General features: G+C 30.4%; 1 protein-coding gene across 1 annotated transcript; it reads left to right on the forward strand.

The window, feature by feature from the left end:
* Positions 1-1,319: 1,319 nt before the first annotated feature.
* LOC110020191 (CSC1-like protein At3g21620) lies at positions 1,320-10,779 on the forward strand. The gene is made up of 6 exons (XM_020718196.1): positions 1,320-1,529; positions 3,072-3,422; positions 4,312-4,473; positions 6,050-6,185; positions 6,653-6,754; positions 10,690-10,779. The coding sequence occupies exons 2-6, from the start codon at positions 3,112-3,114 to the stop codon at positions 10,777-10,779; spliced, it is 801 nt and encodes a 266-aa protein (XP_020573855.1). The 5' UTR covers positions 1,320-1,529; positions 3,072-3,111.
* The last annotated feature ends 2,425 nt before the right edge of the window (positions 10,780-13,204 follow it).

A 13,204-nucleotide genomic window follows, 5' to 3' on the forward strand; every position in this document is an offset into this window, starting at 1 on the left:
TATCCATATATATATATATATATATATACCTAATAATATTAAATTAATTTTGGGGCAGTTAGATAAAGACCACTCAAAACTTGTTATTTACGAATCAATCTCTCTTTTTCGTCCATTTTTCAAATTCTTACTCAAATATCAAAATTCATGATAAGAACCCAACTCATATTTTCATTTTTATCAAATTCTCAATAGTTTGATCATGGCTATAATTGTAAAAAAAAGACTCGATGTTGGCGAACAATTAGTGTTCAGTTCTTTAAATAGCTCGTGCTTGAATCATTCCTTACATAAGCAAGCCAAATACGAACAATTTTTTTAAGCTCGATTTATAAACGAGCAGAACACTAACAACCATTTGTTTGATCGTGTTAGACTCGCTTTAGCTCGAAATAAAAAAATTAGATACATTATTTATAATATATATATATATATATATATATACTTAGTTTAGATCACTATAACTCGCGTGTTCATGTGATTCTGCTTTTTATAGTGCATATAAATGATGCAGATTACTAACTAATTTAAATGAACCAATTTCGAGTCGAACACGAGCCGAGCACGAACAAAAATATGTAAATCAAATAGAATAAAAACATTCTATTGACAAACAATTTCGAACACGAGTCAATTTCAAACATAAGTAAATTTGAATCAGCGGAACATGAGCCCAACCTGAGCTTACTAAAGCTCGACTCGTTAACAACCCTAATCACCGCTTGGTAGCTAAAAAAATTGTGATTATTTTGTAAATAGTAATATTTCAAATGATCTGAATGTAATTATCCAATTAATTATTAGACTCATTTAATTAGAATATAATAATTATTCTTTAAAGAGTAAGACTATTTTGATCCATATATGAAAAAAAATATAAAATATTTTGATTTTCACGCACCGTCTCTCATAATGTCTTTTAAAAGATTTAAATAGGTCAGATAAATTCGTCGTTAAGTTAAATTCAATTTTCACATCTCTGGTTGGATTTAACGGATTTAGGGCACGAAAAATATATTTCAAATAAATTTATATCAAACACATTAAATGAATTATTAAGTTTAACCTTAATTAATTCAAACATTATTTTAAATATAATAATATTTAGATTTAATAAATTTAAATTTACCTTGAATCCTACTAAATGGCCAAATATGTGGGCCCCACCTGCTTTCCCCAACTCCAACGGCTCTTTCCTCCTCCCTCAGCAGGCTCCGGCCGGCTCATTTCTCCAGCATTAAAATTTTAAATTTTAACGGGTCAATTCTACTTTAAATAATCACTAACTCTGCTAATTAATCCCAAATCAAGACAAACTAACTCGTCTTCTTCCTCTGTTTCTGCGACATCACCATTTGAGAAAGCTCCGACATTCTTTCTTCTGTAAGAAGCAAAAGTTCAGAGGAAAGATTTAAGCATTTATTCGTCTTCCTCTACCTCACTCCACAACGATTCTTCCTTCGTTTCTCTCGCTGTTGCTCGCCCATTGCTTGAAGCCTCTTCTTCCTCTTTTCTCTTATGTATGAAAGGTTTGCAGAAATTTGTCTTATGCGTTCTTACTGATTCTTGCTGTTTTCTGTAGCAGTTTTGGTTCGATTGTGAGAAATGTTAGGGTTTTGATTCTTATTTTTGTCTTCCCTGAAGGTTGGTTTTTAGGGTTTGAGAAAGCGGATTAGGGTTTAGTTCGTTTGGTCTTTATACTTCGTCTTCTAGATTTTTCATTTGAAAACTAAAGAATGATTTTTATGCTGCTGGAACAGTAATTTTTAGGGACATTTCACTCTTACTATGGAAAAAATATTCCGTGCCGACACCGCACATCCGGATGACCATCCACCGGCCGCCACGTCGTCATACACCTCATCGACGGTTGACGTGACGGTCGGTGGTTGGCTGTCCGGATGTGCGAACATCCGGACACAAAAATTTTTTCCTTACTATGAGGGTGTTTGGTAGCGTTATTTAAAGAAGATTTAGTCATAAATTTAGCATAAGTCCGACTAAACATTAAAAAAATGAAAATTAAATCGAGCGTTTCAGTAAATCAAAAATCTTCACGTTTTGTACTTTCTTCCTACATCATGTCTATTTTAAGATGTAATTGGGTTCAGTAAGTCTGATTGGGAGACGGATTTAAGAATTTCTTCCTCACTCGCAAGTTCATCTTCATTGCACTGATGATCAGATTTACTATATTTGATAAGCCTTATTTAACGTAAATTCAGGGTGCAGTCAAACAATGCATGTGTTGCATACATTCCACACTATTCTGATGAATTTACATATCTAACATCTAAAATTTGATTTTTATATTTGTAACATTTTGTTGTTGTTATCCCATGCATAAAAAAGGTGCATTTGATATTTAAAAAGTTAGTGAGATGGCATTTTCAATGTGATGTTAAAAATTTAAGCATTATGAATGTAAATAAATATTAAAGCTTAGGTGGTATGTATCAAAATGCCTATAGGTAAATTTGCCCGTAGGAAAATCTGCACACACACCACAAAAGTTTTATGAATTTACATATCTAGCATCTGAAATTTTATATTTATATTTTTAGCACCTTGATGCTATCATCCTATGCTTAAAAAGGCGCATTTGACTTCTGAAAAGTTAGCATTATGAACTGATATTTTTGATATAATGTTAAAGATTTAAATACTATGGGTGTGAATATACAAAAATTAGATATTAGACATGTAAACACATAAGAGTTATGTGGTATATATGTAAATACCCCTAGAAAAATTTGCACATGTACCACAAAATTTGTATGAGTTTACATATCTAGTACCTAAAATTTCATATTTACATTTTAACACTATGGTGCTATCATCATATGGATTAAAAGGTGCATTTGACTTCTAAAAAGTTAGTCTAGTGATATTTTTAATGTGATATTAAAAATTTAAGTACGATGAATTTATATATAAAATAAATAGATGTCAGACATGTAAATACATAAGAATTATGTGGTATGTATGAAAATGCCCCATGATGAGATAAGTTGCAACATGATTCTAATGTTTCTCCTACTGCTAATGCACATAATATTTCAAATTTACAGGTAGAAGGTTGGATTTGAAACTTCTTTTGGAAAGAAAACTATGGCTACACTTGGCGACATTGGTCTTGCTGCAACTATAAACATTCTTAGTGCCTTTGCTTTCTTGCTAGCATTTGCTATATTGCGTCTGCAACCATTCAATGATAGGGTTTATTTCCCAAAATGGTACCTTAAGGGAGTAAGGACTAGTCCGACGATCTCGGGCTCATTCGTGCATAAGTTTGTAAATTTAGACTTCAGATCATACATGACGTTTCTTCAATGGATTCCTGCTCTCAAAATGCCGGAACCGGAGCTGATTGATCATGCTGGATTAGATTCCGCTGTTTATTTGCGAATATATCTATTGGGGTATGTCATTTTTGTGATCTTTTTTACCATCGTAGAGGGCTTGTTTGTGATCAATTTTATTTTTTCATTTTTAAAAACATGTTAGTGTTTTTTTGCGTGTTCTTACTTCTTGTTTCTAAAAATAGATTAACATATTTTTGAAAACACTCAAAATAACTTATATTTATTTTGAGTGTTCTTAAGAAAAAAGTGCCCCCTTAAACATTTGGATTGATTCAATTTCATCATGTTGTTTCCCAGACAGTCAATCGCTTTAATGTGTGATAAACTACATTCTTATGTGAATTTGGATGAAACATTTAATTTTAGGGGTATTCACATACATATCATCCAATTCATATTTATTTGCATATCTATCACCTAAAATTTATATTTTTAAATTTATAACGCCCAAATCTTTCATATCACATCAAAAAAATCATCATTTTAACTTTAAAAAAAGCAAAATGCACATTTTCATGCGTAGGTAAGATGCAATGCACGTATGTAAAACCTGACCCAAATCTTTCATATCACATAAAAATACTACCATTTTAACTTTTAAACAGTGAAACATACCTTTTCATGATAAGAAAGGTGGCCTCCACATAAAAATTGAAGTGTGTGAGTGTTAGATATGTAAATTCATAGGAAAGAGAAAGAGTGGTTCTAAATGTAAAATGAGGCTTTTGAATGGTTCTACATTCAAAGCTTTCAGCTACAGCTTTCTTATTTTCTGACTCTCTTTTCAGTATTTATATAAATAACCATGAGGCATTTTTGGCTCATGTACATGTTTCCTTAATTGCAATTGCTAAATTTAATTTGCAATATTTTCCATAATATGACATTCTAATATAAAATTTTCTTTTTTTTTTAGCTAATGTCTTCTTTGGCCATCTTGTTACAGGCTTAAAATCTTTGCTCCTATCTGCTTGTTGGCCTTTGCTGTATTGGTTCCTGTTAACTGGACAAATAATACTCTGGAGGTTGAGGCTACAAAGGCTTCGGATTTGGAGTTTAGTGCTATAGACAAGATTTCTATTTCCAATATTCCCACAGGATCAAATAAGTGAGAAATCTAATTATAACATTTATTTAGCATATTTTTGCTTAATATCTCTTGTGAAATGTGTTGGAGAGAAATGTTATGAAACATGGTGTAAACTTTGCTTTTTAAGGAAGATTTACATGCATATCTCTCAATTCATATGTATTTATGTATCTAAGACCAAAACTTCAATTTTTATATACATGCCAACTGACTGCAAAATTTTGAAAGTAGAATGCCCTGATTCTAGTAGTTGAACAAAATCATGAATTAAATATCAAATACCAAAATAACTGTAAGATTTATCAACTTAAACAACGGAAACCAACACCTATGAACGAACCCTATACATGAAAAGATGCATTTCATTTTATAAAAGTTAAAATATTGGTATTTTTTGATGTGATATGAAAGAGTTGGGCAGTATAAATGTAAAAATCGAAGTATGGGCGGTAGATATGTAAATACGTAAGAATTGAGTGGTATGCTTGAGTGGTATGCATGTGAATGCCCATGTGAATGCCTTTTTTTTTTTAAGACTTCTCATATGCTTTTGCTTCATTAAATAGGACATCATGATTAAATTTTGATTTAAAGCTAGTTATAGCTTATTTCTTGGGTTATAATTGCTTCTATCCAATATTTAGAAAGATTTATAGTAATAGATATGCAGCAAAACAAATCAAATGAGGCCATGATTGAGAAGAAAGAAATGAATGAGAGGAACTGATCCCATGTAAATAATCTCTTGATATGTGTCTTGTATAAACATCTGTTAGATAAATTGCCCTAATTGCTTAAGCTAACAAGATCAAGCAAAGAATTCTTATGCCATGCTTTAGCTAGTTTGTTACAAAAGAGAAGAAAGTTATCCACAACTCTAAATTTTTTCAATCTTTTAAATTGAACATTTGTGTAATCATGTTTAAATAAAAGGGATAATTATATAGAAACACCGAAAAAATTGATATTTACAAATTAAGCACCCAGGTGATTTTTTTGAACTATTGAACCGATGTCTTTTTGCATGCCAAGATTAAACTAATGAGAATTTGATAAAAATGAAAATATGGTTGGGGTTTTACCATGAATTTGGATCTTTGAGTGAGAATTTGAAAATTAGATGAAAGAGTGTGGTTGATTGGTAAATAACAAGTTTGGGTGGTATGTAAGTAATTGGCCCCATAAATAAAAATGCAGAGCTTAAAATCTTCTGCACTATAGGGATTATTTATGGAAGCAGAGAACTAAGGTAGTGTAATTATACATAACGAAAACTATTCCACTGGACTTACAATCTTGTCTAGATTAGGATTGTCACAACAAAGTGTACTAAGATTATTAGATATATAAATCAAAATCATGCATATAATAGAAGCTCTATCCTAAGGAACATGGTCTGTTATGCATGTATTTTGTCCCAAAGTGAGAAAGTCCTTTATATGCATGTAGAGCTAGCTATGCTAAGAGAACACACAACTTGAGCTTTTCTTATAGTTCCAAATACAACTTTCTATACAATAATTTATGAAGAAAGTTGTGATTAACTCAAGCTGTACAATACAAAATTAACAAATATACTCTTATGCTATTGCAGATTTTGGGCACACTTGGTGATGGCATATATGTTTACCTTTTGGACTTGCTATGTGTTGTTCAAAGAATATGCAATAATTGCATCGATGAGATTGCATTTTCTTGCATCAGAAAAACGCCGTCCAGATCAGTTCACAGTAAGAAGTTCTTTACCTGTTTCTAACTTGGAGCATTTACATACATACGGCACAATTATTATGTATTTACATATCTAACAACTAGATTTTCATATTTACATGCATACCCCTCAAATCTTGAAAATCAGTATGTTTTAGAAAGTGAAACACATCTTTTCATGCATAGTTTTATGACGCCAAGGTGTTATGAGTGTAAATGTCAAACTTTGGGCGTTAGAAATGAAAATACACAAGAATTGTATAGTATGTTTGTAAATTTTCCTTCTAGTTTTTTGTCATGCTGCCAAACAAACAAAACAAATATCTTATCTTCTTGTTTGCAGACATTTTTTCAGTGAAATATGTATATATATTTTTTTTTCTTAGAAAATCATAGGGTACTTATGAATGATGGCATGGTAGGTAGTTATTCTGAGCACTTAGAAATTTGCAAATATCTCCCTGAGCTTTTGTTTTATTTGTTGCAGGTCCTTGTAAGAAATGTCCCAGCTGACCCAGATGAGTCAACCTATGAGCTTGTAGAGCACTTCTTCCTTGTCAATCATCCAGAGCACTTTCTAACACATCAGGTAGTTTGATTACATTTATGACTTAAACTACTTGTTTATTTTGAGGATCAATGAAGTATTTTTCTTTCAATAATTTGCTAGACATTTTTTTTTGCAATTATTAATTTTTATTTGAATGTTGAGAGAAATAAACCTTTTTGATATTGCTTTAGCAGCAAACTAAAACCTTTCCAATAGTCCTTACTTGATAACCATAAAAAACCTGTTTAATAGGAACATGAGTAATTAAAAACCTTACATTTCCCATTAATCAACCTTCGAGTGAAATACACTTCTCTTTCTCATTGCAAGTCTCCCTTGATTGGATTCAAAAAAAGAAAAAGTAATGGAGACTTCTAATGGTGGCCTTAGCTCGAAAAATAATAGAGACTTTTTTTTATAAGAATAATGATTTATTTATGTAGATATTTTTTTCGTTCTATGTTGAATCAACCTTTGTGTTCTATGATGAGGTTGTAATAGAGTAAATTGTTAAAATATTCCCCTAATTGTTTACATAGGGCCGTTTTAGTCTCTAAGTCTATAGATATAGTTCTTTGTGGGGACTACAAAAGTCTATCTCAACTCATATTAAAGAGTTTGGGGAGCAAATGGACACTTTGGGGACCAAATGGACACTTTTATAAACTCAGGGACTAAAATTATTCACAATAAGATTTAATTATAAAAGTGTTACTAAACCAAAATACAAAAGACTATTTCTACTCATATAAAGATTTTGGGGACCAATGGACGCTTTGGGGACCAAATTAACACTTTTATAAACTCTAGGACTAAAATTATTCACGATAAGATTTAACTGTAAAAGTGTCACTAAACCAAAATACATAAATAACATCTAGCAAGATACATAAAATCTTTCAATTTGATACGACAAAATAAGTGATATGATAAAATTCACATTACATAAAACCAAACATAAAGCACAACATTCTACTAACTATTTCCAACAATTTCTCTTTCTATAAACAAATTCACTCTTATATATCAGACTAACAGAGCTTTTCTTGAAAGAACAGTTAAATTACGGATTAAATAAAAAATTGCTTATTGAATAATTATTATTTTATTATGTATTATTTTTCTATGCAAATGCCTAACATAATTTATCAAAATAATATACTAATCAATCTATAATAAACTTTATATTTTTTATTTTATAAAAACGCTATTGTTATATCATCTTAATTATATTTTTATTCTTTTAATCATTTATATTTTTTTAATTTCTTTTTCTTTGAGAAGTCATCACACGAGTATCATCGAAACCTTCTTCAGTTAATATTATAATAGCAAAACCATTTTTATTTTGTAATATAAAAACACAACTATTTTTGTTTTCTTTTCTTTTAAAATGCATGAACAAAATTACATCTCCAACTAGTATCATAAAGAGGTGATTTCTAATAGACTTAATCATTTATTTTTCATTGAATTTATATTGAAGTTCTTTGAATCATTAAATCAATTTATCTTAATTTCTGTGCAATATAAAAAGTGATGCAATGTAAATCATAAAATAATTATTTTATTTTTCAGTTTTTTTTAATCATAGAGATGCTATCAAGTTTTTTTGAAATAATGAAATATTTATTTGAAAACACAAATACTTTTAAATAAAAGAAAAAAAATTAAATGTATATAAAATAATAATTATTCATTTAAACTTTTTTTATGATTATTACAGTCTCGTAATCCTTAATTTCCTCCTCTATTTGTGTCCATAAAAATAGCACATAACATTATGTTAAATTTATTATTATTTTTAGTCATTTTTTCAAATCTATAATTGTTCTCTACTCAAAATCCTAAACTATTTCACAAATACGTATTACTTTAGGTATTTGTGTATTTTCTAAATTCAAAGATATATACTTAAAACTTACCTCAAATTCCCTCTCTTATGTCTAACTCTTTCTACCTTCCTACTCAATAATTTGAAATTATTAAAATTTGATATCATGTAGTAAAACTTACTATTTACATTATCAATCTCAATTTAAAATAGGTATTGCTGACATGATTAATGTTGTCAACCCTCCTCACTTGGAAACTCAATTTCTCATCAAATTAAATCCATTATTTAATTTCACAAAATTTTATTATTAATTTAATAACATTTTAACTTAAGACACGGAATAACGAGTGCCCATAGGGAAGCAACTTGTTCTTCGAGTGATGAAGGTTCATTCTTCTTTCTTATGTTACAAAACAAGGATTTAGTTAAAGAAACTGAAAGCAACTGGTTCTTTGATTGATGAAGGTTCTTTCTCCTTTCTTAAGTTACAAAACAAAGATTTAATTAGAGAAACTAAATAGCATATATAATAAAATTGATTTAATATATAAGAATATGTATTTTTGGCTCTCTTTTTTTTCTCTCAATATCTTTTTAATCTGAGATTAGATATACACTTTGGACGTGTCTCTGCTAAGTTCTTTAATTTCACATAATCTGAGATTAGATATACACTTTGGACGTGTCTCTACTAAGTTCTTTAATTTCACATTGCCTTCTCTATTAATGATTTTTTTTTTTTTGGCTTTTGCTTCAATTGAGGTGATCTCCCCACTCAATATGCTGTCAACATCGTCGAATAATTTTTTTTAAGATTCCAACATATATTATTTAGCTTCTTCATTTCCTTATGCTTTAGTGTTAATTTGATGTGAAAATTTATAGATGTGGCTGCAAAATATGAGACCACTTGAATAATCATTCTTCACGTGTGACCCATTAAAATATCTATATCCATAATCGTAATAGAAATCCTTGTTAGCATTAACGAACTATCGCAATAGAAGATATTTATTAGGTAACTTTCCTATATTTTCTATGTTGAAAACTCATATACAATGAGCACATAATAACCTCATCATTTTAAAGTTTTTGTAACTACAGCTTATTTAAGAATCTATCTTCTCAAATTTAAGAATCCAAGGTTTTTTCTATCCCCTTATTATCCAATTTTTTAATGTAATATTCTCAAGAACTATTAAAAGATAAGTCTATAGTAAGACCACACTCCCCATGTAAAGACTCTTTTGCTTCAAAGAATGGATATAACTTCCTTGAATAAAATGAAGTTGATTGCCTCAACACAAGGTTGTTTTTAGCAACAGGAGCAATTACGGATTGAGTACATCTGAAATCCTCATTATTCTCATTTCGTCTTTATACTTTCCTGACATTTTCAAGTCTCAGAAAATAATCAGTAATAGATCTTGTTTGCTTAGAGATACCATGGCAAACATTATTTTTAAACTCACTTATTTGTGTTGATAAGGTTTTCATTCTAAATATTACTTTATTAAAGGTTGTTGATCATTTATATCTGATATTGTACAAATCATCCAACCAAATATTGTCGCATGGATTTCTTTTTTAATCATGTCCGTTCATGTTTGTTCAAACTCCTCTTCGGAGTTGCACTTACTTATGCATTTGTAGAATAAATTGTTTACTGCCTTATTACCATCTCAACAATGAACATTTGAAGGAAATTTCTTATATATATATCACTAGAATAATCTATGTGAGTCTGTTATCATCCATTGTGCGAAGAAATATTTTTAATAACTAATTGAACTATTCAATTGTCTCGTCAGACGAAAAATCTACTCAAAAAAGAATATTTTGTCAATGATGGTTTACGTCAACAAAAGGAGCAAAACATAAGTTATATTTATTCAGTCTATAACTTGTATAAAAAATAATGACATCCCCAAAGCAGTCATAATCAAGCATTGACATGTTATTACTCCAAAAAAAGCTCATCAACCTACCAAACTCATCAATCTTAAAATCTCAGGCAAACATATTATCTGCAGCTTGTCTTTCTGCGAACAATTGTAATAGAGAGTTAGTGCTACCATTTTCAATTCTTTTTCTTCTATACTTTTGAATGAAATTGGATGCATTTATTTTCATACAGGCATGTTTCTCTACTCCTCGTAGCTATAATCTCTGCTTATATCATCGATCTGAGCACATCTTTATTTATTTCACTGGTATTTCTGCTTGATTTCAGAAGATACTTATCACTAAACTTCGCTAAGGAGTGATTATGATTTGCTATAAATTTTTTAATTGTCCAATTGGCTTCAACATTGACTCATATCAAATCATTGTTGAACAATCACTCTTTGTGTCTGCTTTTTTGAACTTCACCATGTTGTTGAACTTAAACTCCTTTTTAAAACCAGCTTTGCCACATAAAAAGTCCCTCGATTTTATATTCCTCGAATTTGGCCAAAAACTATCATGGTTCTTTTGAACAGGAAATCCAACATGATGTACATAAGCATAATATAAATTATATGCTTCATTTTCATTATGTACAATAGTGTCAAACGATCTGTCTACAATTGGATCAATACCAACATTCCTTGTCTCACAAAACTGCACATGTATAAAATGATTTAAACATTATTAAATATGTAAATCACTATATCACTATAAAACCACAAAAATACCATAAAAACACCAACCACAATATCATCATAAAACCACCACACTATATTCAAAATATTACCACAAAATCATCATAATATCATCATAATATCGCCACAATACCACCACAATACCACCACAATAACATTAAAATGCTATCAAAAACTCATCATATCACCACGAGAATAACACCAAAATATAATTAAAGTAACTCTAGAATGTCACTATAAAATCATCACAATACCACCACAAAACTATCAGCATACCATCAAAATACAATCATAATTCCTCAACAATATCACCAAAATATGAGCACAATACCACCTCAAAACCTCCCCAATTCCACAGTAACTCCACTACAATAACACTAACTTACAACCAAAATACAACCATATCACCATCACAATACCACCAAAATATAATCAAATTAACTTCACAATGCCACCTTAAAAACACACCAATACCACCATAGTTTTAACATAATAAAATCAAATGACCACCAAAAACCCAACACAATAATGTGGTGTACTGGGGATGGTATTGTGGTGGTATTGTGTGGTTATTTTGGTCATATTATAGTGGTATTATGGAGGTCTTACTATTGTATTATGTTTATATTTTGGTGATATTATAGAGTTATTTTCGTGCAAATATTGTTTTTTTCCTTACAAATGAATCATATAAAAAATTCAATAAAATATACTACATATGGTTTAAATAATAAAAATTCATATAAAAAAATCGAATTGATTCAAAATATAAAAGACATCAAGTAAACATAAAGCAATGTTAATATTTGAATGACAGCTAAACTCACATCCATTTCAATTTTCTCACCATTATTTTAAGATTTTATCTTCAATTTTGCTCTCTTGTTGTGTTGTTCAGAAATCACAGAGCGGTGTCATCAAAACCCTAGTCGGGGAACTATAAGAAGACCCCTGGCCGGAGGAGCGCTAGAAAAATCCCTAGCCAAAAAAAGAAAATGAAACAGTGTGTCGGATTATGAACAGTGCGTTGAATTTTGAGCAATGTTTCATATTCTTTCGCAATCAATGGGTTCGTTTGGGCCGGGTCACGCACCAAGTGTCTATGTTTTTGCTTTTTTTAATATCAAGCAGTATGTCTCGACACATTGCAAATGACAAAATTTTATTGGAGTCCGAACACAGTATTTTCTCCTTTTTGCACGGGGAAGAAAATAATTGAAAGAGCGAGCTACTAAAACTCTTAAGATTTATAAAATTATTATTGAAGTGCTTCTTATTAGTAATGGAATCACTCAAATTCGACACATATATGTATGTATGTATATATATATATATATATAGACAGAGAGAGATGGGATATTTACATACAGACCACCCAGAACATTGATTTTTACAAATTAAGTGAATCTTTGCTGCTCCTGCACGCAAGCCTCCCCCCTTTCTCTTAGGAACTGGATGTTGACCAAGGTGGAGGGCTGTCAAAACGGCTCGTTGTTCGCGAATAGCTCATGTTCGGCTCGTTCACTAAGTTAAAGAGACAAATACAAACAACACAAACAAATATTTGTTCGTTCGTGTTCGGCTAGTTTTGGCTTGAAATACTGCTAATCAATTATATATATATTCATTTTATGAGTAGTATTTTTTAAAATATTAATTGACTACAAGGCTACAAAGATTTATAATCAATTAAAAGAATTAATGAAGAACATAGAATAAAAATTATTAAATTAGATTCAAATGATATTTTAAATCTTGTCACAATCTTTAACATCTTATGACTACGCGATTAGGGTTGTCAAAATAACTATTTGTTCGTGAACGGCTCGTGAAAGTTGGGCCCGTAAAGCAGATGAGCCGAACACGAACACACCTTTTGAGCTTGAAATATCAACAAGCCGAATACGGGTTGGGTCTGGGCTCGCTCGTGTTCGGCTTTACTTCTTACTCTTCCCTCGAGACGCGCACGTGTCCCCTTGTTGACCTCATTTTTAGTGAGGTCTAGTC

Source organism: Phalaenopsis equestris, unplaced genomic scaffold (genome assembly GCF_001263595.1).
Source record: "Phalaenopsis equestris unplaced genomic scaffold, ASM126359v1 Scaffold000094, whole genome shotgun sequence".
Classification (NCBI taxonomy): Eukaryota; Viridiplantae; Streptophyta; class Magnoliopsida; order Asparagales; family Orchidaceae; genus Phalaenopsis; species Phalaenopsis equestris.